General features: G+C 42.5%; 1 protein-coding gene across 3 annotated transcripts in view; it reads left to right on the top strand.

Annotated features, from left to right (window-relative positions):
- LRRC31 (leucine rich repeat containing 31) overlaps positions 1-23,580 on the top strand; it is a 37,655-nt gene that overhangs the window by 10,815 nt on the left and 3,260 nt on the right. For 2 of the 3 annotated variants that reach the window (XM_012640196.1, XM_012640199.1), the window contains exons 1-8: positions 2,243-2,542; positions 7,224-7,367; positions 10,261-10,428; positions 13,472-13,639; positions 13,858-14,025; positions 14,802-14,969; positions 17,965-18,132; positions 22,017-22,184. In XM_012640196.1, the coding sequence (XP_012495650.1) occupies positions 2,341-2,542; positions 7,224-7,367; positions 10,261-10,428; positions 13,472-13,639; positions 13,858-14,025; positions 14,802-14,969; positions 17,965-18,132; positions 22,017-22,184 (1,354 nt within the window). In that variant the 5' untranslated portion in view covers positions 2,243-2,340. Of the gene's footprint in view, positions 1-2,242; positions 2,543-7,223; positions 7,368-10,260; positions 10,429-13,471; positions 13,640-13,857; positions 14,026-14,801; positions 14,970-17,964; positions 18,133-22,016; positions 22,185-23,580 lie in introns of those variants that run through there. The other variant, XM_012640197.1, reaches the window with a different exon arrangement.

Raw genomic sequence — 23,580 nt, 5'->3', positions numbered from 1 at the left:
TCGGCCTCCCAGAGTGCTAGGATTCCAGGCGTGAGCCACCGTGCCCAGCCTCAATTTCTGCTTTTATTTTCCTTCTTATGTATCCATAAATATGATATGATTTTAGAAAATCCATACCTAACATACCTTCCTTTACATTTGTGTAAGCCAAATTTTTAAAGCTTGAATTGGTATGGAAAGCCTGAGGGCTTATTATTTTTATATAATGAGGAATTTTCTAAACACATTTTGAAGAAAAATTATATTTTCTACATGTGAGCATGCTAACTACTACTTAACTACCATGTATGAAGAAATGCACAGATGTTTCCCTTTCAATTCCCAAGTCTCCTCCCTCATCCGCGCTTTCTTGATTCCTTGTTAGCCTCCAGTTGTTTCCTACTCCTTCGTTTCTCTCCTTTCTTTTGTTTCCTTTCCTGTTCCTTTGGTTCCTGCTCTGTTTCTTGCCTTTCCCAACTCCCCTGCTCCCAGGGATACTAATCTGCACAGAGAACCCAGCTGAGCCTCAAAGCTGGGTGGGGTTTCACTTGAGTAAATTACCACATCCTGGAGCACTAGCCAGCAGTGTTCTCTTAGGACTTGGGGAGTTGGAGTCAGTGTACTTAGGGGTGGGAGGGAGTGAAGCCATTTGGTGAGCTAGCTCCCCAGAGAATGGCCCGGCATAAATCTCCAAAAAGTGAAATTGGGTGAAAATGACCACAGAGGTAAGTTTTGGGTGGGAGCCAGAAGACCAGCAAAAAGAGAAGTGCTCATGGGTGATGGTGGAATGGGGCAGGGGTGGGGTGGGGCAGCCAGGGCTGCAGGTTGTGTTTAGATTTATAGGTTAAGGCCAGCAATGGTCTTTCGTTCTTCTTTCCCACCTACCTAACCCTCTGAGGCTCTGGTGAGCTGTGGTGCCATGGCCTGGGACAATGGTCTGGTTCCATTGCTGTGTGTTCCTGGGTAAACCAGGGCTGGACCCTGCTCTAATATGAAAAGAAAATTTTAAAAAGGACATGGGATGTCCAATTTTGATTCTCAAAGCAGCGTTCCAGGTATATCGAGGTGGTCTTCAGGTGTGTGGAGACTTTCTAACCCCAGGCATGGAGGTGGGCTCTGCAAGGACAATTTTTAGGATTCCCTGTGCAAAACATTTTTTGAGCCATTCTGGAACATACTGTTACATAAAGAGCTATTTTATAGGGAGGAAACCATGAGCACTGTAATTTCAACACCTACATTTATTCCTTTAGATTATTTAACCCTCCTGTAAAATGTAAGCAAATTCTAAGAGACGTAATAGATTGATCCTTAGGAATCCCTTTTAGCCTCAGATTGCACCAACACTGGATCCTACCTCCACTCTCCACATTCCCTTACCGCAGGCCAATCACATACCATGCCAAGAACCAGTGCTAGGCTCTTCCAATCTTCATGCTTGGGAACTTTTGAGCCTGCTGTTTCTTTGGCCTGGAATGCCCTTCTTTCTCTTTCCTTTTTAGCTAATTCCCAGTTCTTCCAAACCCAGGCAATGTCACTGACTGTCGAAAGTCTGTGCTCCAAGGCAGGCTTTGTTCACCTGGGGGGGTCCCTGCTCCAAGGCAGGCTTTGTTCACCTGGGGGGTCCCTGACTACTTCCGCCTCTCTTCTCCAACAGCCCTTGTCTCACGTAATCATTGTCATTCAGGTGCCTCTTTTCACCAGGTTAATTCTCCATCAAAGACAAGAGCTGTGTATCTTGTTTGTATTGAATCTCTTGCATTTAGAACAATAACTGGCCCACAGTAGGTTCTTTAAAAACGTTCGTGGAATGCAAGAATTCTTTACTGATCACATGTTTTGAATGGGGTGGCAGTCCAGGGCTGGAGTAGAGAAATTGTGAAAACGCCAGGAGGAAAAAGAGGGGTATGCAAAGGGGGGTGGTCACTGGGAGTCATGGAAGGCAAACTCCTCCCGGGACAGCTTTGCAAATGGCCAGCCCATCCTGAAGGCAGACTGCCTCCTCCTTTACTACCATCTCTTTCTTACAAGGTAACTCTAATTGACTGCTGTAATTTAAGATGTATTGACACACTTGATGTGTTTGCCAAAGTGGTGTTTAACGACCTGTATCTCACAGGATAAAATAGGGCAATATTAAAAACTCAAATTTGCTTTGGATTTATATCTGTTACCATCTGTTGGTTCCTGGATCCTGGGTTATGTCATTATTTTTAATGTTAAACACGGCCAGCAATAAAAAACAAAAAGAAAAAAGTGGGACTCATGTAGGGGAGAATGTTTTGATTTCACAAAGGCTTGAGAGAGGCTTATTTTCTTCTCAGAAATCCTAGGAAACAGAAAACAACAGGAAGGTGTCTTATGAAGAAAGACACCTTCAACTTGACCATGAGTCAAACAGGGAAGAAAAATTCCTCAGAAGAAGAAACTAAATCCCAGGCTTCATTTGTTAACAAATTCCTCAGGGCCTCCAAAGCTGAAAACAGAAAAGAGAACAGTGACCTTAAAACAACTGATTCCCAACCCAGCGACGGGTCACAGAAGACAGCCACCTTCGACACTGGTAAACTTCTGGTTGCTGGTATTGCTTTATTTTTTTAGAATAATGTTTTCTCCTACAGAGATTGTAAGGGTTAAACTAAAACTATGACTCTCTGTGCTGAACATTTATTGTGTCACTTAAACACTTTGAATAATTTGTAATGTTACTTTTAAATTATAAAAAGCATTATAACACTACAGAGAGGTTTAGGGAAAACACCTAATTTCCTCTCATTATAAAACGAATGATCATTTCTTCAAGATTCTTTTGAGTCTTTTTTTCATATGTAGGCATTTATGGCCAGTCATCCAGCCATTCGACGAATAGTCACTGTGTGCCTACTATGTGCCAGCCACCGTTCTAAGTGTTAGAAATACAGCCATGAAAAACAGGGTCTTATGTAGGCAAAGAACCAAATGCAGATATAATTTCAGGTGAGATAAGCAATATGAAGAAAAATAATGCAGGCTAAGGAGATGGAGAATGATGGGATGGTGTGCTACTTTAGATGGGGTCGGAGGGAAGGAGTCTCTGATTTGGTGGCGTTTGAACAGAGATCTGAATAAACAGCCATGTGGAATGAATGAATAAAGCCGGCCACTTAGGTATTTGTGGGAGTAGCATCCCAGACAAAGGGAAGTGTAAGTGCAAAGGCCCCAGGTGGGACTGAGCCTGGAGGGTTTGAGAGAGAGCCAGGAGGTCAGGGATGCTGAAGCAGGATGAGCCATGCAGAGAGGAAGAGAGTAGCAGAAGACACGTCAGAGAGGTAGCTGGAGCTAGGTCAGCATTGTTTGCACACTTGTAGTATCTTACAAATTCCTCCTGAGCGTACATGGAGCTGTGATCCTACTTCTGGAGCATATTCGTATGCTGCTGAATTCCCACATTGCTACATGAGGCTCACATGCCTAGTTTTCATGGTTGCATAGTATTCCATTATATGCATATACCATAATTACTTAGTAAGTTCTTCCTTTTGTCCTTCAGTGACTATCTTTGGCTTTCCCTCTTCCCGTTCCCTCTTCACTGTGTTTCAGCTTTTTTTTTAGTATAAATTCCCCAAACAGGGATTATAAATATAAAGGTTACGAAAATATTGCCAAATCTCTTTCCAAAGTTATGTCATATGCAATGCCATCGATATATTATCTATTAGATTAAGTATATTTTAAAAACATCTAAAATTTTTTATACATATACAAAAGTAGAGAGACTAGTATAAGGAGTCCTCCTAGTCACCCACCTTTAATAATTAACAACCTGTGGCCAATCTTGTTTCATTCCTACCTACCCTACTTTCCATCAGATTGTTTGGCATCAAATGCCAAAAGTAATATAGTTTTACCAGCAAGTAGATTAAATGTACTTTAAGTATGTTTTTGTAAATAGGAAGTTAAAGTGTACCTTTAAAAGAATAACTGACTGGTTTTTCTACTTTTAGTCTTGCTCTCTTGCCAACCTGTCCTCCACACTGCCCCTGAGTGCTCTTTCAGAGCCACGGATACGATGGTGTCTCTCACCTGCTTAAAATCCTTTGCTGAGTCTTTCTTGCCTTGAAGAGAAAGTCCGCTTCCAAGTGCGGCCTTCCAGGTGTTTGTGATCAGGTGGATGTGGGCTATCTCTCTGTGACCTCTGCCTTCCCCCACCTCCAACCACAGCCCCATGGCTGACGTTCTGATTTGCGTGCTATTTCCTCAACTGGCCACCTCCCCCTCGCCAGCCCAAGTGGTTCCCTGTGCCGAGGAAGAGCCTCCCTCGGGTCACCATCCTCCCCTGCGCCCCTCCCTGCTTTATCCCTCCCTAATGTCCACCTGCCTGGCTGACGCCTGCTCATTCTCTAAGGTGCAGTTTAAGCCCCAGTTTCTCTTGGAAGTTCCCCAAGGCCCACCCACCGTACCTGGTCTCACCATAGCTGAGGTACCTGTTGTCACTAAGGTGTGCTATCATTCGCCTTCTGTGTCTCCACTTATCTTCTGTATTTCATTAGGCAGGTGGCTCTTTGAAAACAGGAACTTGTGATCTTGGTTCCCTGTACGGTACCACCCATTTTACCAACACGTAATAATGTCTTGTAAAAGTCACAAACACAAACCAACCTTGACAGATTTACGTTGGAAAGGAACTTGGCGAGAAGATAGTGCTCAGCTCAAACAACCAAGAGCTTTGTTCAGAGCTAAAGCGGCCTGGAAAAGGGCCGAACTGCCCCACGGGACCACTCCTGTGCGATCGCGTGTGTCCTCCGTGGAGCACCAGCCTCCCAGCCCAGCCAAACGGCAGCAGCTCTGACTCATCCGGTTTACAAACCGAGCTGACCCATAACATGAGGCACGCTTTGAAGAAAGGGCTTCATAGATTTAAAAAAAAAATTGAAATAGATGGTCTGCGAGGAGATGTCCAGGGGTCTCATAAGTTGGTATTAATATTTATATTTGGGTATTTTTTAAAGGATTCATATGTTGATTTATTTTGTAATTGAGGAACTGTAAAACCAATATTTATTCATTCGATTATTTGTACATTCAATAAATATTTACCAAGTACATCTCAGATAAAAGGCCCTGCACATTCCCATATGCCTGGGAGGCACCAGTAAGTTTAAGTCACTATCTTCCTGAGAAATGACCCAGGCAGGAAATATAGTCTCCATTTTATAGGTGAGTAAACCAAGGCTCAGAGAAGTTAAGTGACTTGTTCATCTGAGGGACCCATGATCTGAACCAGGTCTTCCACCTGTGCTGATGTGGGCTTGTCAATCCTATCAAACCTTACTAAGTACCCAAATGGAATGTGGACTTAGAAGAGATTTCTGAATCTGTCAATTGGTAGGTGATTGTTGGTAACCTTTGAGAAACAACTTGTTTGGATAGATGAGTGTAGCAACCAGAAGGTGGAAAGTCAACTGGGAAAGGTGGTGAAGAAGTGCAGCAAGGGCCGGCAAGTGCAAACCACTCTTTCCAAACATTTGCCAGGAAAGGAAATGATTGACAGAACAGTGGCTTGAGGAGGAAAGAGAAGAAAGAGAGGGTTTGTTGGTGCTGGAACTTGAGCATGATGGTAGGTTGAGATAAAGGCTTGAAAAAAGAGAGAAAGTAATGAGATGTAATGAATAGAAATTTTTTAAAATACAAAAATAAACCACACACACATATAATGAGCTTTGGTCCGAGTTCAAATTCTGGCTCTTCTTCTTACCAATTAATAGTCCCTCTGAGTCCAAGTTTCCAAATCTATAAAATGGTTTAATAGTGACTACTTTAAACAAAATGCCCTGTACTTGTGGGCAAGGAAGAGGCAGTCCCTCCCTGTCCCCTGTCCACACTCTGCTTTGCCCCACCCAAAATTAGACTTGCCAGAACAAATACATGCAATAGTTGGGACACACTAAAAAATGATTCCTTATTTATTTGAAATTTAAATTTAACTGCGTGTCCTGTTTTTGTTTTTTCTAAATCTGGCAACCCTACCCCAAATAAAACACCTTGTACCAATGTGCAATGATATAAATTGAAGGCCAGAGTGAAGAGGTAAAGGGTGGATGATGCTGCCTCCTACTGGTGGAATGTGGCAACACTCACCATCCCAAAGAAGATGTGCACCCCATACACAGGGAAGTGGTTTTTCTCAACAAAAATGGCATGCCACAGACACATTATGGATTAGAGTAGAAGTTTTTTTTATTATCTTGCTAATATTTTAGTCTAAATGTATCACTAATGCAATCCCATTATCTTTTAATTTTCACTGGTACCAATGCATTTCTTCTTAGCTATGTGGTTTTATATCTTTTTGTCAGGGTTAGTAAAAGATTACTTACTGCACTTTCAGAACTTTTGATTTTCTATTGGAGTCCAATATACTCTTTCTATGTGTTTAAATTTACATTTTCACTTAAAAACCACTTTAAAGTCACTCTCAGTACATGTCCATACCCATTTTTTCCTGCCAAAAGTACGGCGTGTTTCGTGTGTGTCTAAAATGCGGGCACAGGGAAGTGGGCAGCACCACCAGGTGCTCAGTGGGATGGTAGCTTTTGTTATCACAGTGCTGCCATGTCAGCACAGGGCTATTGCAGAGGAACTTGGTGAGGGTGCCGCGTGGGTAGTCCCTGAGAACAAGAAGGACAAATGAGGCTTTCCGAATGCATTTTCTAGTAGGAGTTGAGAAAATGCAGATGCTCTCCGGGCACTGCTCTCTTTGTGTTTGTCAGTTGAATGGTCTAGCAACTGACCAGCAAGTCTTTTACCTGCTCCCTGTAGCCAATTAAAGCTCATTGATGGTAATTTCAATGCTTCCCCTGTCAACCTGTTTGGCTTCAGGAGGCAAATACCTGTGCTTCTTCCCTAGCCATTGCATCCACCAAAGATATGTGTGGTCTTCAAGTAGCAAACATCTCAAAGCCTGGGCTAACAGGTTTGCTTCTTGCCCAGGAACACAACTCTGTCTTCACCCCAAGAAGTCCAGGTCAGGCCAGGATAGAAAAGCCACTGAGTTCCCCAGGCTCCCGAAGCAATCAATGTTTGAGCACCCAGTGGCAGGAACGGTGTTAAGTTTTTCCCTGGTGAATGCCTCCCTTTCTGAATTGAAGTTTTACAAGGGACCAGTTCAGGGTTGTTGGTCTTTTCACTTGTCTTATTGTGGTCATTATGCATCTTTAATACTATCTGTCATTAACAGCAAATTCTTCTTTATTCTTATCATATAGGTAAGCCTCTCAGTTCAGAAGTGGAATTTAGACCCAGGATGGAGAAAAATGAGCAGTTCCTGCAGAAGCTGGGCAAAAAGGCTGTCGACAAATGTCTAGATTTGAATAACTGTGGATTAGCAAGAGCGGACCTGAGGGAAATGGGTCTGTATGCAGTGATCTTGCGCAGAGGAATATATGCCTTTACACCGAGATGAACAGCGAGACATGATCAGTTACCCACCTGCTCACCCCAAGTCTGCTGAGTGCTCTCAGACAGTTGCAGGAATAGCTGCATCACTATTTTTTTTTAAAGCTAATTGATCCTTCCTCAAGTTTTGAAGATTTGAGCTGAGTTTAGGAGAAAGGTTCATTTGTTTCTTTTTTTCCTGAGAAATTTTATCCATCTGATTGCCTCTTGCTCTCTGAAAAACATCCATTCTTGCAGATGTTATAAACTAATGAAACTCATCCATAAAACTAAGCCCTGCTGGGAATTTAAAGGAATTATTGTGTTGTTTATTATCTGTGGTATGAAAAGTATAACTACCAGCAATTATTGCTAACACCTTCTGTACATGAAATTGTGCCTACCATTTATTACACCTCAGCAGGAGTTTGGCTGGGAAGTGCCCTCTCCACATCACATCACCCTTTTTTCCCGTTTCTCAGATACCTTAAATCAAATTGGATGTGTCTGCCAACAGAGAGCTATCAAACGAGTTGCGTTTTGAGCGAGGGGTCCTTAACTCTTTGTGTTAGTCTGTTCAGGTTGTTATATGACAAAATACCTTAGACTGGGTAATTTATAAACAACAGAAATTTATTTCTCACAGTTCTGGGGGCTGGAAAGTCCAAGATCAAGGCACTGGCATATTTGGTATCTGGTGAGGGCCCCTTTCCTGGTTCACACGGTATCTTCTAGTGGTGTTCTCACCTGGGGAAGGGGCTAGCTAGCTCTCTTCCCTTTTACAAGGGCACTGATCCCATCCCATGACCTAATCACCTCCTGTATTGGGAGAGTTCTCCAGAGAGACAGAAACAGTAGGATACATGTAGATGTAGACGTAGAGACAGGACAGGGGATTTGTTAGGCGAATTGGCTCACGCAGTTACGGAGGCTGAGAAGTCCCACAACAGGCCACCTGCAAGCTGGAGACCCTGGGGTGCTGGTAGTGTGGCTCAGTCCAAAGGCCTCAAAACCAGGGAAGCCAGTGTTGTAACTCTCAGTCCAAAGCCAAAGGCTGGAGAACCCAGGCCGGGGGGCTGCTGGTGTAAGTCCTGGGGTTCAAAGGCCAGGGAGCCTGGAGTTGTTGTCCAAGGACAGGAGAGGAAGAATGTATCCCAGCTCCAGCAGATGGATTGACATGTTCGTCTTTTCTATGTTTTGTTCTCTCTTTGCTCCCAGCAGATTGGATGGTGCCCGCCCACATCGAGGATAGATCTTCCTCACCTGGTTCACTTAGACTCATAATCTCCTCTGGAATCACCCACACAGACACATTCAAAAATAATGCTTAACTAGGTTTCTAGGTATTCCTTAATCCAGTCAACTTCACACTAAAATTAACCATCACACGTCCTAAAGGCCCCTCCTCTTAATACAATTGAATTGGGGATTAGATTTCAATATATGCATTTGGCGAGGAACAAAAACATCCAGACCAAAGCACTATTTTAATGAAAATTCACACCACTGTATTTGGAACGAGTCCCTTAAGAGGGAACCCTATGCCTGTGGACCTCAAATACCTGTGTCAGAATCGCTTGTGGAGCTTGTGGAAATGCAGTCACCTGAGTCCAACCCAAACCTCCTGAACCATATTTTCTCAGAGGGGGCCCCTCATGGGATTAATAAGCCCCTCACGGGATTTTGATGCAAACTGAAGTTTGACCACTAACCTGTATTTTGTGTATGGCTGTTGCATTTTCTTAATAGGATTACTAACAAAGAGGAGGCTTGATTTCCTTTATGAATTAAAAATATTGGGAGAGGAAAAGTTATGGGACAGAGTTCAGCTACAAACTCAGTTTGATGTTAGAAAAGCAAGGGTTTTGGTGGCCTTTTTTTTTTTTTTGCCTTCTTGATATGTTCAATAGACTTTTATACTCCGTGAAGTTAGGATCATGGTGAACAAGATGAAATTGCTAAAGTGCTTTAAGTACTAGTAAAAAGAAAACCATTTTTTGCTCATAAGCATGACTTCAGAATTTTGGAAGGTCCAGAATTGCTGTGCCTGTAACTACAGGAGCCCAACGAGCTGCTTCTGACTGCTGCCACCAGTGTAGCGTTCGCGATAGACGTGTAAAAGCGCGCGAGCAGCATAGATGCTTTAGCTCCTCTACTTTGGCATTTCCACTCTCAAGTCTTGTTGCTTCAGGAGATAAAGATGCCCTTTGAGAATCTTTTTCACAGAGAGTAAATTCACTGTTAACGAGCAGTGGCAGAGACTCAGAGGAGGCTCCAGTCAAGCTTTGTCCTTGTCTAAACTTCCTCATCTTGGTCCATCTAAGTATAACAGAAGCTTTTCGTGGTGGTGACAGCCAGGTAGTCAAGACAAAAAAGAAAAGGGAACAGGCACGCTCAATCTCAGCAGTCCTGGCCAACAGAGCATCCCTCACGCCCTTCAACCTGGGGGTCCAATAGAGTGACAGATGATGGATGTCAGAGGATTTTGCAAAATAGAAGGACCAGTACACACATTGCAGTAGCAGTGGTAGTAGCAGTTATGGTGTCAGAATTACCATTACTGCTGTTGGGTTCAACTAAATAAAGGAGGTTCTGTGAAGTGTTATGGAGATACCACTGTGTTTTCAGAGTGCAGTTATTTGGCAGAAATAGAAAACATCTCAAGAAATAGGAAATGTAAATGTCACAATTTCTCCAATTGCAAAGCTGAGAGATCCCTACTTTGCTAAAAGTCGACATGCCCACTCCCCTCTAGTCTCCTACAGTGCAAAACTATATCCTATGCATCTAGGCACTGAATTCTATTTACTACAAATCACAAATTACATATATTAATATAAACCTGTGTTTTCTTCTGTTCGCATCTAGTTGCTTTGCTGCCTTCTCTCCCAGACCTGGAAGAACTGGATATTTCCTGGAATGATTTTGTAGGTGGAACCCTCCTTTCAATCACTCAGCAAATGCATCTGGTCAGCAAGTTAAAAATCCTGAGGCTGGGTAGTTGCAGACTTACCACTGAGGATGTTCAAGCACTGGGTATGATGAACTCGTCCCTTAAGAGACGGCTTCACGCGAAGCAACCTGAATGAATCCTCAAAGGCAAACTACCTATGTCGCCTCCTCCGTGGGTGATGGTGGTCAAGGGTGCTATATGTGATGCAGTGCTGTGTTGAGTGCTTGTGTAACTGCTGAGCAGCTATGTAACCCTGTGCTGATCGGGTACCTGATTTCATGGAGTTTCGGTGGAGGTTATCTTAAAACGTGCTCACTCTGGGTCTCGGTTACCTCATCTGTAAAATAGAGGAGTTGGAGTAGATAAAAATTAAGTTCTTTTCCAATTCCAAAATAATACTCCTCTCTTCTATTTTTTCACCTCCATTTTAAAAATTGATCAGAACCAGATTTTTAAAGTAAAATTAGTGGTTTAATTAGAACTAGAACCTCACTCAAGTTAGTTTATATACTGAACATACAATAAAATTTGTATGAAATCATGCTACTTACCCAGCTGCTGTTTTAAAATGCTTGCAGGTTTATTAGATGTCATGAATACTTTTTTTGTTATTTTTATGGTCTGATGACATATTTTGATTATTCGCATCTCTTTAAAGGTTTCTGTAAAAACAACACAATTCACGCCACTTGTTAGTCCCTACCTGGAAAATGGGGGCCAGCTGATGTCCCCTGGCCTACCCTTCCCACAGCTGAGGAAAAAAATTATACATCTTAGCGTTGCCCAGATCCTACTTCAAATCCTAGTGCCACGTTTAACTAGCTTTGGGAACATGGATAAATAATTTAACTTTTCTGAGCCTCAGTTTTCTTATCTCTGAAATGGGGGTAATCTCCTCCAAAAATTATTGTGAGGACTAAATAATTTCTGCGAAGTACCTACTACATGCCTGGCACATAATAGGTTCTCAAAAACTGATAGTTCCTTTTTGCCCTATTCTCTCATCCAAAATTACTTTTCTTTGGATTTACATGATCAATTTAGCCCCACCATTGGCAACTGGTTATTGTGTAGCAGACTTGCAAATTTAACATAAAATTACTCAGGCGTAAAAAGACAATTTAGTTTCATTTTTTTCTATGAGTAACCTGATCTTTTTCATGATCTTCCAATTCTTAGGAAGCTAGAAAATGCAATTTCTGCCCTGGGACCCATTCCAAACTTATCTGGCCCTGGAGAGAGCCTGCACCCTGGCCGATCTGATGCTTTGTCCCCCTCTCTCCCCTCCCGAAGTCCTTCCATTATCCTCTCGGCAAGGACGTCTGCATCCTTTCCCATCAGGAGGGCTTACTTATCGCCATACTCTGTTCTTCTCGCTTAGCCTTAATGGCAGATGGGGTACAGGGAGAATAAATGGTTTACTGATAAGACAACATAAATCAGGAGGCATTTCAAAATTATCACACCCATTACAGTTGCTTAGTGCAGGATGGCTAAAGCAGGGGACTCCAGTACCATGTCCATTGCAGACATTATTAATTGAGATAGGGAACTGGCAGGCACTGCTTTGGGCATTGCCTTGGGCATTGCTTAGGCATTGCTTGATTGTGCAGGCATTGTTTAACCGAGTCAGGAAGTCTCAAAACAAAGTTTCAAACTACCCTGATCAAAACAAGATGGAGGCAGGACAAATTCCAACTGGTTAGAACCAAGATGGAGAAATGACTACCTCTTGACCTTACAGCTTCATTATACACTTCATTACCATAAAAGTTTCTAAGGCAACCTCTTATGCCCATCACACACCTGACACCATGACACATACTGTTTGACCATATTTGGTCAAAAGGAGGGAATCACCCTAATTCCAGGAAAACACTACCCCTTGCCAAGAAATAACGTGAATATTCCTCCCCTTGTTTAGCCCATAATTAAGCTGTTGCTTAAATAGAGGGGCAAAAGGGGGGATAGGGGGAAGTAGCCTCTACTCTGTCTGTGGAGTAGACTTTCTATACTTCCTAAATAAAACTCACTTTCACTTTATACTGTCATCTGCTCCTGAATTCTTTCTTGCGTGAAGCCAGGAACCCACTTGGACTTCAAGTGATTCCCAGCATTGGGAGTCACATTCCTGTGTCATAATCAATCATGCATTCTTTCTCCCTGATCCTGAGGGACACCCCAGGACTATAGAGAGTTACCCCCATGGACTGGCAATGGCGCACAAATGACACCTGTTCTCCCCTGCCTTAAGACACTGCAACTCCTGGACAATATGCATTTTAACATGGGGCTCCTGGGCTCCTAGAACTTTAATCCATGGAATAAATCAATAATGGTAGATCTTCAAGTCCAGTGGCAACCAGTGAAAGAGAGTCTTCTGGGTACAGGGGACTTTCCAGGATGCTTAATTGTTGGGTCTTGAGATTGATGCTGCACAGTGAGAGTACATGTTCCATGTGTGTGCTCTATCCCAAGGCAGTGGAAATCATTCCTAAGGCTGGATCTCTCTGGTCACTTCCCCTGTTCTCTTCCAGGCTCTATGCCATAGCTGTTGGATGCTTTCCTGTGTGAAACGGTTTCAGAAATGTCAGGTTTCACCCCTCTTTCACTGCACCCCCACCTCCCCCCTGAGGCAGTGTGGCTGTTATAAGCTGCTAGTGCCTGATGTTCTAATGTTAGCTCCTCTCTGCAGCAGTTGGTTCAGTTGTGTGATGTTGTTGATGTTGAAGAGAGCTTCACCGCTGTGGTGGCCGGTTCCCTGCTTTGCCTCATTTCTGCCCCTGGTCAAGCTTCTCAGAAATGCTGACCCCTAAAAGGGTGAATGAGAAAAAGCAGATGGACTGCCACAAAAGCAACTTCCTAAACCACTCACCCAGTACTTGGATTTTTTTACAACTACAATTTTTTGCTCATATGCATGGTTGCAGAATGTTGGCGGGACTAGAGTTACTGTGAGCTGGTAGGAGCTGAATCCTTTTCTTCTTGCTGTTCCTCGGCAGCTAACATAATACAGTACCTGGCCCAGCTTCCAAACTCCATAAATCATGGCTGTATTGATTTTGAAATGCATTCCCTGCTTTTCTGACTAGCGAGCAATAGAGTTTTGGGCATATTTTGTAACAGGAGAAGCACTTGAAATGATACCTGAACTTGAAGAGCTAAATTTGTCCTGGAACAGTAAAGTGGGAGGAAACTTGCCTCTGATCCTCCAGAAGTTCCAAAAAGGAAGCAAGATACAAACGCTTGAGCTCGTGGATTGTGCCCTCACGTCAGAAGATGGGGCATTTGTGGGTAAGTGGAAATTGAAGAGTCCATCCCAGAAACGAAAGGTGAAGATGCCTGTGATTGGATAGTGTGGGAATCTAAGTTTGCTGTTTCGTTTTGTCCTGTATGTAAAGGGAGACTCACTCTGTCCCCAGGCACACGGCTGCTGTCCCCCTCCTGCAGGCTGGTTTCACGCCCTGCGTTTTAATGGTGTTGCCCTTCTTGTTGCCTTTTCTTCCTCCCAGGTCAGTTGCTACCTGTGCTGCAGGGGCTTGAAGTGCTTGATCTTTCCATGAACAGAAACATCGGAGGCAGTCTGCATAGGCTTGCTCAGGGGTTAAAATGTACTTCAAACCTGAGGGTGCTGAAGTTACATTCATGTGGATTATCACAAAAGAGTGTCAAAACATTGGGTGAGTTAACAATGGCTAAATTTAAGATATTACATAGAAAGATATTTAAAAAGCTATTAGGAAATACAACAAAATATAAACAGTGGTTATGTTGGGGAATAAAATTATGAATAATTTAAATCTTCTTTATGTTTTATTCATTTTCTAAATTTTTACAGTGAACATACACTTTTGTGATTACAAAAATAAGCTTTTAAAATGACTGACTCTGAAAAAGCCAGTCTGTTTTGTGTTTGAGCAAAATAAAAGTTTCTTTGCTACTAAAGCTACCAGGTTTTCTCCTCTTTTTGAAAACCTTACTGTTATTTTATGCTCAGTAGTAGGAAGGAATCGGCACTGATGAAAATAATGGCTTCAATGGCGTCTTAGCTAAATCGTATACCCCTATACAGAGCATCCACATTCATGGAGGATAGGAAATGATATTGTGTTTTTCCCCTCAACTTACAGAGCCTGTCATGTTCTCACTGGCAGCTGGAGTAAGTCTAAAATTCTGTGTTATCTCCAATGTCAAGTGTGATAGCAGGTATGCTCAAGGTAGTTGCAGGATTCATGTCAAAACCATTGGCAATCTGTGTGGCCTTGGTGGGAGTGGGTGTGAAATCACTGCCAGGTACACAGAGGGCAGTGGCAGGAAGTCTGCAGTCTCTTCCTTTTGGCTTTTTGTCAACACAGCCTGCTCAGCCTCCCTCCCTGCCCTACTTACTATCTGTCTCCCTACACACTTCCCTGCCACCTTGTGATATGTCAGAGTGGGATTTTGACTTTCTTTGTAGGTTCTGCTTTCAGATACTTGGGTGAGCTGAGGAAATTAGATCTTTCCTGCAATAAGAAGCTGAGTGGAGGCTTTGAAGACTCGTCTGCTCAGCTGGCCCTGCTAAAGCACCTGGAAGTCCTAGATCTTCACCAGTGCTCCCTGACAGCGGGTGACGTGGTGTTGCTCAGTAAGCATATATTGCAGAGGGAAAGAAAGGCTTTGGAACCTTGGCATATATTTGGAAACTTAGAGGATTTGATATATACTGTTAAATTTACTTTCTATCAAGTTATTCGAAGGATCACATCATAAAAGTTCTGCGAATGCCCCAACATAGTATTTAGCATGTATTAAATGCCCAGTAAATATTAATAATCTAGCATTTCTGTTAATATTACAGACATCGTAACATGTCTGTAAATGATAGATTTAGCACCTGGGGAAAAGTTTGAATTTATGTTGCTGTTTAGAAATGAATCTCTTAGTGTCACAAAGTTGATCACAAACAGGTACGTAGACAAAACACCAAAACAAAGGGTAGCAGGGTTTTCTGACAAACAAGTGAAGTCAAGCCACTCAGATACAAATGAAGTTAAAGAGAAGGAGTCAGCAGGATGGTGTATAAAGGGTGTACATTACAACTTCAGGTAATTACACTTATTTTCCTGCCACAAACATAGTTCTGTAATTACAACATGTATAAATGCAATTTCCCATAACAAACAGAACAAGCATTACCTGGAGATTAAGGGTTTTATTCCCTTTGTGGCCACAATAAACCTTCAATATACATCCAGCATCTGCTCACCAGGGCTCACAATGCAGATCTCTGCTACCCTGGTCCAGGCCACCGTTGTCTCATGCCTAGATCAGAGCAAGAGCCCAAGTGGTCTCCCTATTCCTCTACTACTCTGACTTCATTCCCTCCCCCTACCCCTCACTGACTCACTCTGGCCACACTGTCCTTGCTGACCCTCAGACACTCCAGGCATGTGCTGGCGTTGGGGCCTTAGCCCTTGCTCTCTCTCCAGATCGTGGGCAACTCCAGGGTAGAGGTGTGTCTAGTTCAGCATCTCCGCATTGCTCAAGCACAAGCACCTGCACATAGCTGGCACCCAGTAAATGCATGTTGAATACTGATTGAATGAACAACAAGAATAAAACAATTTTTTTTTTTTGAGACAGAGTCCCACTCTATTGCCCGGGCTAGAGTGCCATGGCATCAGCCTAGCTCACAGCAACCTCAAACTCCTGGGCTCAAGAAATCCTCCTGCCTTAGCCTCCTCATTAGCTGGGGCTACGGGTGCACACCACCATGCCCAGCTATATTTTTCTATTTTTAGTAGAGAAGGGGTCTCGCTTTTGCTCAGGCTGGTCTCGAACTCCTGAGCTCAAGCAATCCTCCTGCCTTGGCCTCCCGGAGTGCTTGGATTACAGGCGTGAGCCACGATGCCCAGCTAATAAAGCAATTTTTAAGTTGTTTTTAGTAAAATTTGGGAAGGAACATAGTAAAATAGGTTTTTATGTCTAACATCTATCTTTTAAACCAGCTAAATTATTTCTAAGACTCTTTTCTCTGAATTTAGGAAAATGAGAAGAATTCAAGCTTTCATGAAGATTTTAAAGTAATGAAACAATCCCTTTTTGAGCGTTTTATGATGCATTGTAGGGTATTGCCATCCCCTTCGTTTATCTTAGCCTGAGTATTAGACCTAAGGAGACACTCATGAGTTATCAGTCCACCAGATTCCTTTGACACAACTAAATAACACGAATTCCACATCTCATCTTGTTACACAGAGGAAGATTAAAGTGCTGGAGGACCTCAGTTGTTACCACCAGTAGCAGAGGCATAAACCTTCCTTATCGAGGTTCCCAGCCACCGACCTGGGTGAATGGCCTTGGAAAGCTAATATTAAATAATTACTTAATAACTGTAGTGAATTGCAGTATACTCCTTCTGCTTAATTTCGAAAAGATGGAAATGAAAATATGCCCTGCTTTATACTTTATGATGTTAAATAATCGAACATTCTTTGATCATCCTAAATAGCTCCAAAGAAATGGAATTATAGCTCGTTTATCCAATAACTATTGATTGAGCCTCTAATTGTACAAGGCACTGTACTTTGGGCAACAGAAAATTCAGACAGCGAAGCGGCTTCGCTGTGGTAGGGAGAATACACCAGTATGTACCCAAATTACATGGCGGCATACAAAGTACTGCGAGAGGTTGGAAGCGGGGAAAATAGTTACACCTGTTGGGATCAAAAGTGCCCACCTGCCTTTCCTTCCTTCCTGGACCTCCTCCCCTCTTTCCACAAACCTCTGTGCCTCTGGTGTCCCAGGTACTGGCCCCACTCTGGGGAGGGGGTAGTCCCTACACACGTAGACCTTGCTTTTAGTCGGGGGAGAAAAAACACAAATACATAAACAAGAAAATATCACATAATTGTGGGTGCTGTGATGAAAATGATAAAATTGGGTGATATGATAGTGATCGAGGGGTTACTTTGCCTTGGATGGCCCTGGAAGGCTCTGAGGAGGTGAGCCTGCCCCAGGAGATCCCAGGATACTGCATTTTCTGCCTTGATAAGAGCTGTGGTGAAGGCAGGAAAAGTAGCAGAAAGATAATGAACTAGGGGTAACTCCTCGGATGCCTGGGCCCCTGGAGACCCCACTCCAGGGGGCTACTGCTATTACCAACAGGCATCTGTTCTCGTTTTCATTGCCTTACTGATGCTTACATCCTCAGAAAAGAATGACAATATAAAACATTAATCGAGCAGTTACTATACCAAGCACTTTATTTATACCAAATCATTTTGTCTTACCAATGACCCCAGGAAGTAGGTATTTTACAGTTAAGAAAGCTAAGGTTCAAAGAGGTTAATTAACTTGTCCAAAAATCACACAGTTCCTTACTAGCAGATCCAGGAATAGAACCTAGTTCTCTGTCACCAAAGTCTTTGCTCTTAACCTCTAGCCTGGAGAGAGGCTTGGAAGTAGAAAAGCCTGAACAGCATACTGGGAAGATGGCTGGCTCCGGGTGTGTGTAGGGAGGGTAGGGTGAGACGGGGGAGAGATGTGATTGCCAGATTAAGAAGATTGTAGGAAGCAAATACCCAAAAGAGTCTCTGTGAGATGGTGCCTGAAACGTGACACTGTTGATATATTAACAGCCCAGGTTATCCCTTTACTCTCAAATCTTCAAGAATTGGATTTATCGGCCAACAAAAAGATGGGCAGCTCTTCTGAAAACCTACTCAGCAGGCTCCGGTTTTTACCAGCATTGAAGTCGCTACTAATCAACAACTGTGCTCTGGAGAGTGAGACTTTTACAGCTCTTGGTAAGAGAATCTCCCAGGTCCCTGCCAGGGGTGGGGAACCTGTAGCCTAAGGAAACTTGTGGCCTTCCTGGTCCTTAAGTGCACCTTTGGACTGAATTCAAATTTTACATAAGAAATCCTTTCATTAAAAGGGGTGTGGCAGAGAAAGATGAAACTTTTCTTGCCTCCTGTGGTGCTTAAAAAAAAAAACAATCTTGAAATCAAAAGGCCACAGTTTCCCCACACCTGTGAGAGGGAGGCCTCTCTTTACAAATTTCATTCCAAGACTCAGCCATAGGCAAAGTTTTGAAGTTCTAATTTGTCTTCTTTTCAGGAAATATGCCCTCTTAAAAGTGACCTTCTCAAGACCATATCAATGATTCTGGCATTTGCAGATTTAACATTTAAACTTTAAAGTGTATATAACCAACTCTGGAGGTCTATGTTTATAGGAACTTGTAATTTCGCTGAGCTGCTAGCTAGTATGAGTTGGGTTATGGTGAGTCTGATGGGAAAGTGAGGCATTTACCAGTGTGTGAGCCTAGCTGACTGCCTTGCAATCACTTCTGCACAGGATTTCTTACGCTTTCTCAGGAATCTGGGTATTTCTGAAGGTCATGGGTGTGCCCCAGCCTGGATCAAAGGTCTACTGAATCTGAAATTTGCACCCATTTCAGGGCAGGTGCATTGTCAGCAAGTAGGAGATATTTTGAGGCAAAGGGACTTTGTAGCATTTGTCCAAATATGCCACCTAGACAACCAGCAGTTTGCGCACACGGAGCTGGGGTTCCCCAATACCACCTCCAGGTTCAGTGAATCTCCGGGAGGACTCGGGTCTCAGCACGTGTTGTAGTCATGGCTAAGATTTATTTCAGTGAAAGGATATGAAGCCAAATTGGCAAAGGGAAAAGTACAAGGGGCAAAGTCCAGAGGAAACCAAGCACAACCTTTCGAGAGTCCATTCCCAGTGGAATCACACAGGACACACCTAATTCCTCGAGCAATGAGTTGTGACAACATGTGCAGAATGTCGTCTACCAGGGAAGCTCACCTGAGCCTTTGAGTCCAGGGTTTTTATTGGGGTTCAGTTAGATAAGCATCCTCTTCCTAGCATGAACCAAAATTCGAGACTCACGGAAGAAAAGGTGGTGTTCAGCATAAATCATCAACCTGTTTATATAAACAGGTTGGGCACAGTAAACCACTCTTATCAGTTGGGGAATGGTGGGAACACTCCCAAATCCCAAGTTCCCAGACATCAGCCAAGGGCCAGTCTTTCTGGTTGATAGACTTTTCCAGGGATAGCAGTCTCAGGCCTGCTATGTTAACTCTTTTCAGCACACATATACATGACTAGAGTTGTTGGATTTGGGTGCTTCTGGGATAATGATGAAAATAGCCTTTCTCTCTAATTATCTTCCCAGTGTTATATTAGTTGACACTTCCTTAAAAATGAATTGTGCTAGCCGGGTGCTGTGGCTCATGACTATAATCCCAGCACTTTGGGAGGCCAAGGCAGGATTGCTTGAGCCTGGGAGTTTGAGTTTGCAATGAGCTATGATGACACCACCGCACTTTAACTTGGGCAACAGAGCAAGACCCTATCTAAAAAAGTAAAATAAAATAAAATTAAATTAAATAAATAATTTAAAAAATAAATTGTGCTACGGACCAGACACAGGCTGCTATTAATAAAAGAAATTCTTTCTATTAATAAAAGTAATTAGCTGTTTATTATAATCTACTAATAATAAAAATAAATGCATATTATAAAATTTACCCCAAATTCTAAGAACTCTATGTTTAGGGTACTCCTGCCCTCCTTTCAGCCTGAGTATTTTGTTCAGCCCACATAGACTTGGTCCTCCCTGGCCATGCACTGCTCCCAGCCTCCCCAGCACCATTCGTCTCACTGTCCCCACCTGTGAGTGAGGAAAAGTTCCAGGACATGTTCCTTTCAGACCTGGTGTCTGGGGTCCATGGACCACCAGGGGGTCTATGGGTATGCTTGAAGGGGTGCCTATGAACTCCCTAAAAGTGTTTATAATTATTCTATGCGGGAGAGAGTGGTACATTTTCTGGTTCCAAAACATTTGGAATTAGATTGCCTGCAATCAGATCCTGGCACTAGCTCTTGTGACCTTATATGACCTCAGGTACTTACCATCTCTAGGCTTCAGTTTCCTCATCTGTAAAATATAAAATGGAATAATAGTACATATCTCATTGAGTTGTGATAATTAAATCAACTGATGCATATAAAGATTTTGGAAAGCAGCCTAGTGCATAGTAAATGCTCAATAAATGTTAGTTATGATTATGAGGAGTGAGTTTATAAATTTCATTAAAAAAGTAATATTGATCTTATCACTGTCCAGTTTAAAAATAGTCTATGGCTTTCCTATAGCACCTTAGGTAAAATCCAAATTCTTTCATGTGGTCTAACAAGTCGGGATGATACGGACCCGGTACTTCTCAGCTGTTCTCCCCTTTGTTCTCTGAACCCAGCCTCAGTTGGCTTCTTTCTGCTCCTTCATGTCACTGAGCTCTCTCTTGCCTTGGGGCCATCCTGTTCTCCAGAATGCCCTGTCTCCCATCTTTCCTGAGGAGTTCAGCCTTGTGCTTCAGGTATCAATATAAATGTCCCTTTTTAAGACAGCCCCTCCCTATCTAAATTAGGAGCCCTCATACTTTTTCTTTATAGCTTTTATCAGAATTTATAATTATGTATTTATTTGTGTGGTTGTTTAATGTCTATATTTCCCCCAGATTGTAACCTTCTTGAGGTCAGGGACTGTGTTTATTCTTTGTTGCATACCCAAAGCGCATTTGAGGTATTATCTATATATTAGCTAAGTAAGTAGGTGAACAAAACAAACTTCTTGAAGGGGTCTATAATCCCCCAAATGGTTAGGTAAACACACACACACACACACACACACCCCTGAGATACATTCCACTGCTCAGACTAATGTTTGCTTAGGAAAGTTTCACACAAAAAAATTTTAGAACAACATGATCTCTCATAAACATACTTCCTAGTTGGGAAAAGTTCAACTTTTTTTTAGGAAAAAAAATTTAAAGCAATTATGGCCATTAGAAGATGTAGCTCTTTCTAATTCTAGCTGCATAATCAGTGAATGATGATCCAGTAGATATTTAATATTACAGTAAATTACATCATCTGACACAAGTTTACCATTCAATTTGAGTAAATCAAGTAAATATATGTTTCTCTACATCACTTTTAGAAGAAAAAGTTCTGTTTCTCCTTATCGTAGGTCTCTGTACCATGAGTGAGGGAAATTTTCTTACCAGATATTATAAAAGTATTTTCCCCTTGGACACATATTATTCTTTAGAAAGAAGGCAGAACAATTTAAAGTATAATTAACTACTGTGGTTGGGAATACGTTACTTTGGTTAATTTTAACAGTGGGGGCAGCTGAGAATTAAGCAGAAAATCTTTCCAAAATACATTAGTTCCCTCCCTTGCCTCAGTAATTGCAGTGAAGTAAACACAAATATGCTGTGGTGTTCCAGAGTCTCTGTGTTTCAGCAGTGGCTGTGCAGTGGGACATGTACCAGCCGGACACACTCTGGAAATCTGACCAGCTGTTCAAGGGCTGTGCCTCGTTCTCCTCCCTAAATGTGAAGGAAAGAAACCCCAGTGGATAGTGAATTCCATTTAATCAAGGTTTACTTTCATAAAGCTTCCAATATTTCCCCAAATAAAAATAGACAACATAAATTGAGGCTATGAATTTCAGACAGAAGAAAACGGTCTCTACAACTTTCTCAATCCAGTTACATGAATGTTGTCCTAGCTTAGTGTCCTCAAATTCAAGGCCTATGATCACCAAGGAAACCTAAATTATTGTTATTCTTATCATGATCACTTTTAGCTGAAGCCTCCATTCACCTCCCTGCTCTGGAAATATTCAACCTTTCTTGGAATAAGTGTGTTGGTGGCAACCTGAAGCTGCTTCTGGAATCGCTGAAGCTTTCCACGTCTCTTCAGGTCCTGAGGCTGAGCAGCTGTTCCCTGGTGACAGAGGATGTGGCTCTCCTGGGTTTGTATCTTCTAGTTCCGAGGTGGTGTTGGCATGCCGAGCTCAGCGAGCCTGCCCTGCAAGGCCCAGGGGTGGGAGGTGAGAAAGGCAGCAAGGCCTGGGCTAAGCCCTCTGTGCAGCTTCCCTTCTCCTTAACATCTGTTTAGGACAGACGTAGCTAAAATGAATGAGGGCAATTGGATAACCAAACGACACTGGAGGGTGCTTCGTAAAAGGAGGTGGATACAGATAGGTGAGGAGGTTCCTGCCAGGCAAACGGCTTTGGCTCTACACCTCCATCCATGAGAATGTTCAAACTTCAGTCATCTACATTTTACCTTCACAAATTTCACTCTATAACATGGTTCCTGAATCATTATGTAATTTTTCCTTTAAATTAACTCTTCAACATAAATGCTTTTATTTAAACAGGAAACTGATTATCACCATAGTGGAATTGTGGGTATCACTTCTCATAGATAATTAAGACTACTGAAGGTTTTGAGTAGAGGTTCCTTCTCCCTTTGTTAGAAAAAGGAGATGAGAGGTTAAAAGCTTACTGTGGCACCAAGCTGACACTTTTCCCATGTCAATCCAGAAAGATGGAGAGAGAATTGAACAAGGAATAGCTTTTGCACTGTGGGATTCCTGGCTTACTGAAATACGGCCCTCAAACATCCCCTACAATCATTGCACATGTCCACTTCCCATTATGAAATGATGGAGCGGAGAGTAGCATCTCTGTCTTCCATCTAGCCACATCCCCACAGCGATTCACTATTCAGCCATCAGCTGCCAGATCTCTGAAGCAATGAGCACCTTTCCAAATGAAGGGTCTAGAACAGTCATTCCAGGTGGTCGTAGCTGTGTTCTCAGTGTGTACGCAGTCAATTTTGCTGTGACATGACGCATGTGCCTAAAAATCATATGTTATGCAAAACTCATGCAATAATAACCACAGGGCTTATAGTTAGAAATACAGGTCACAAAAAATTCATCAGTGGCACATTTGAAAAAATAGAGGCTAAGAAAAATGGTATTACACTTTTATCCCTGTTAAATAGTTAAGAAATGTGTAAATACTACACTTCACCTTGAGAAAGACGGGAAGTTTGTCTAGAATTGGGCTGTCCTCACTCTCACTGGTGGAAAGATCAAACTTTCTATTTGATCTGAAGTCAAATAGAAAGTTCTAACACCAGATGTGGATGGGTGATGGTCGTTGTCCTCATGAGAAGGATGCATTTTCTTTAACCCTAAACTTGGGGCAGTTTTATGTTTCCTGGAGACAAATTGTGCATAAACAAACAAGAAATTTGCATTATGCTCAAATTGTTCCCTGACATTTCAATGTAATTGGAATAAATTTGTGTTTTCAAAACAAATGTTATAGCAAAATTGAAAGATGGGAACAAAA

The sequence above is a fragment of the Propithecus coquereli genome, unplaced genomic scaffold (genome assembly GCF_000956105.1).
Source record: "Propithecus coquereli isolate 6110/MARCELLA unplaced genomic scaffold, Pcoq_1.0 Scaffold15, whole genome shotgun sequence".
In the NCBI taxonomy this organism is placed as follows: Eukaryota; Metazoa; Chordata; class Mammalia; order Primates; family Indriidae; genus Propithecus; species Propithecus coquereli.
Note: the sequence above shows the minus strand (reverse complement) of the source record. Positions and strands in the feature narration are given on the sequence as shown.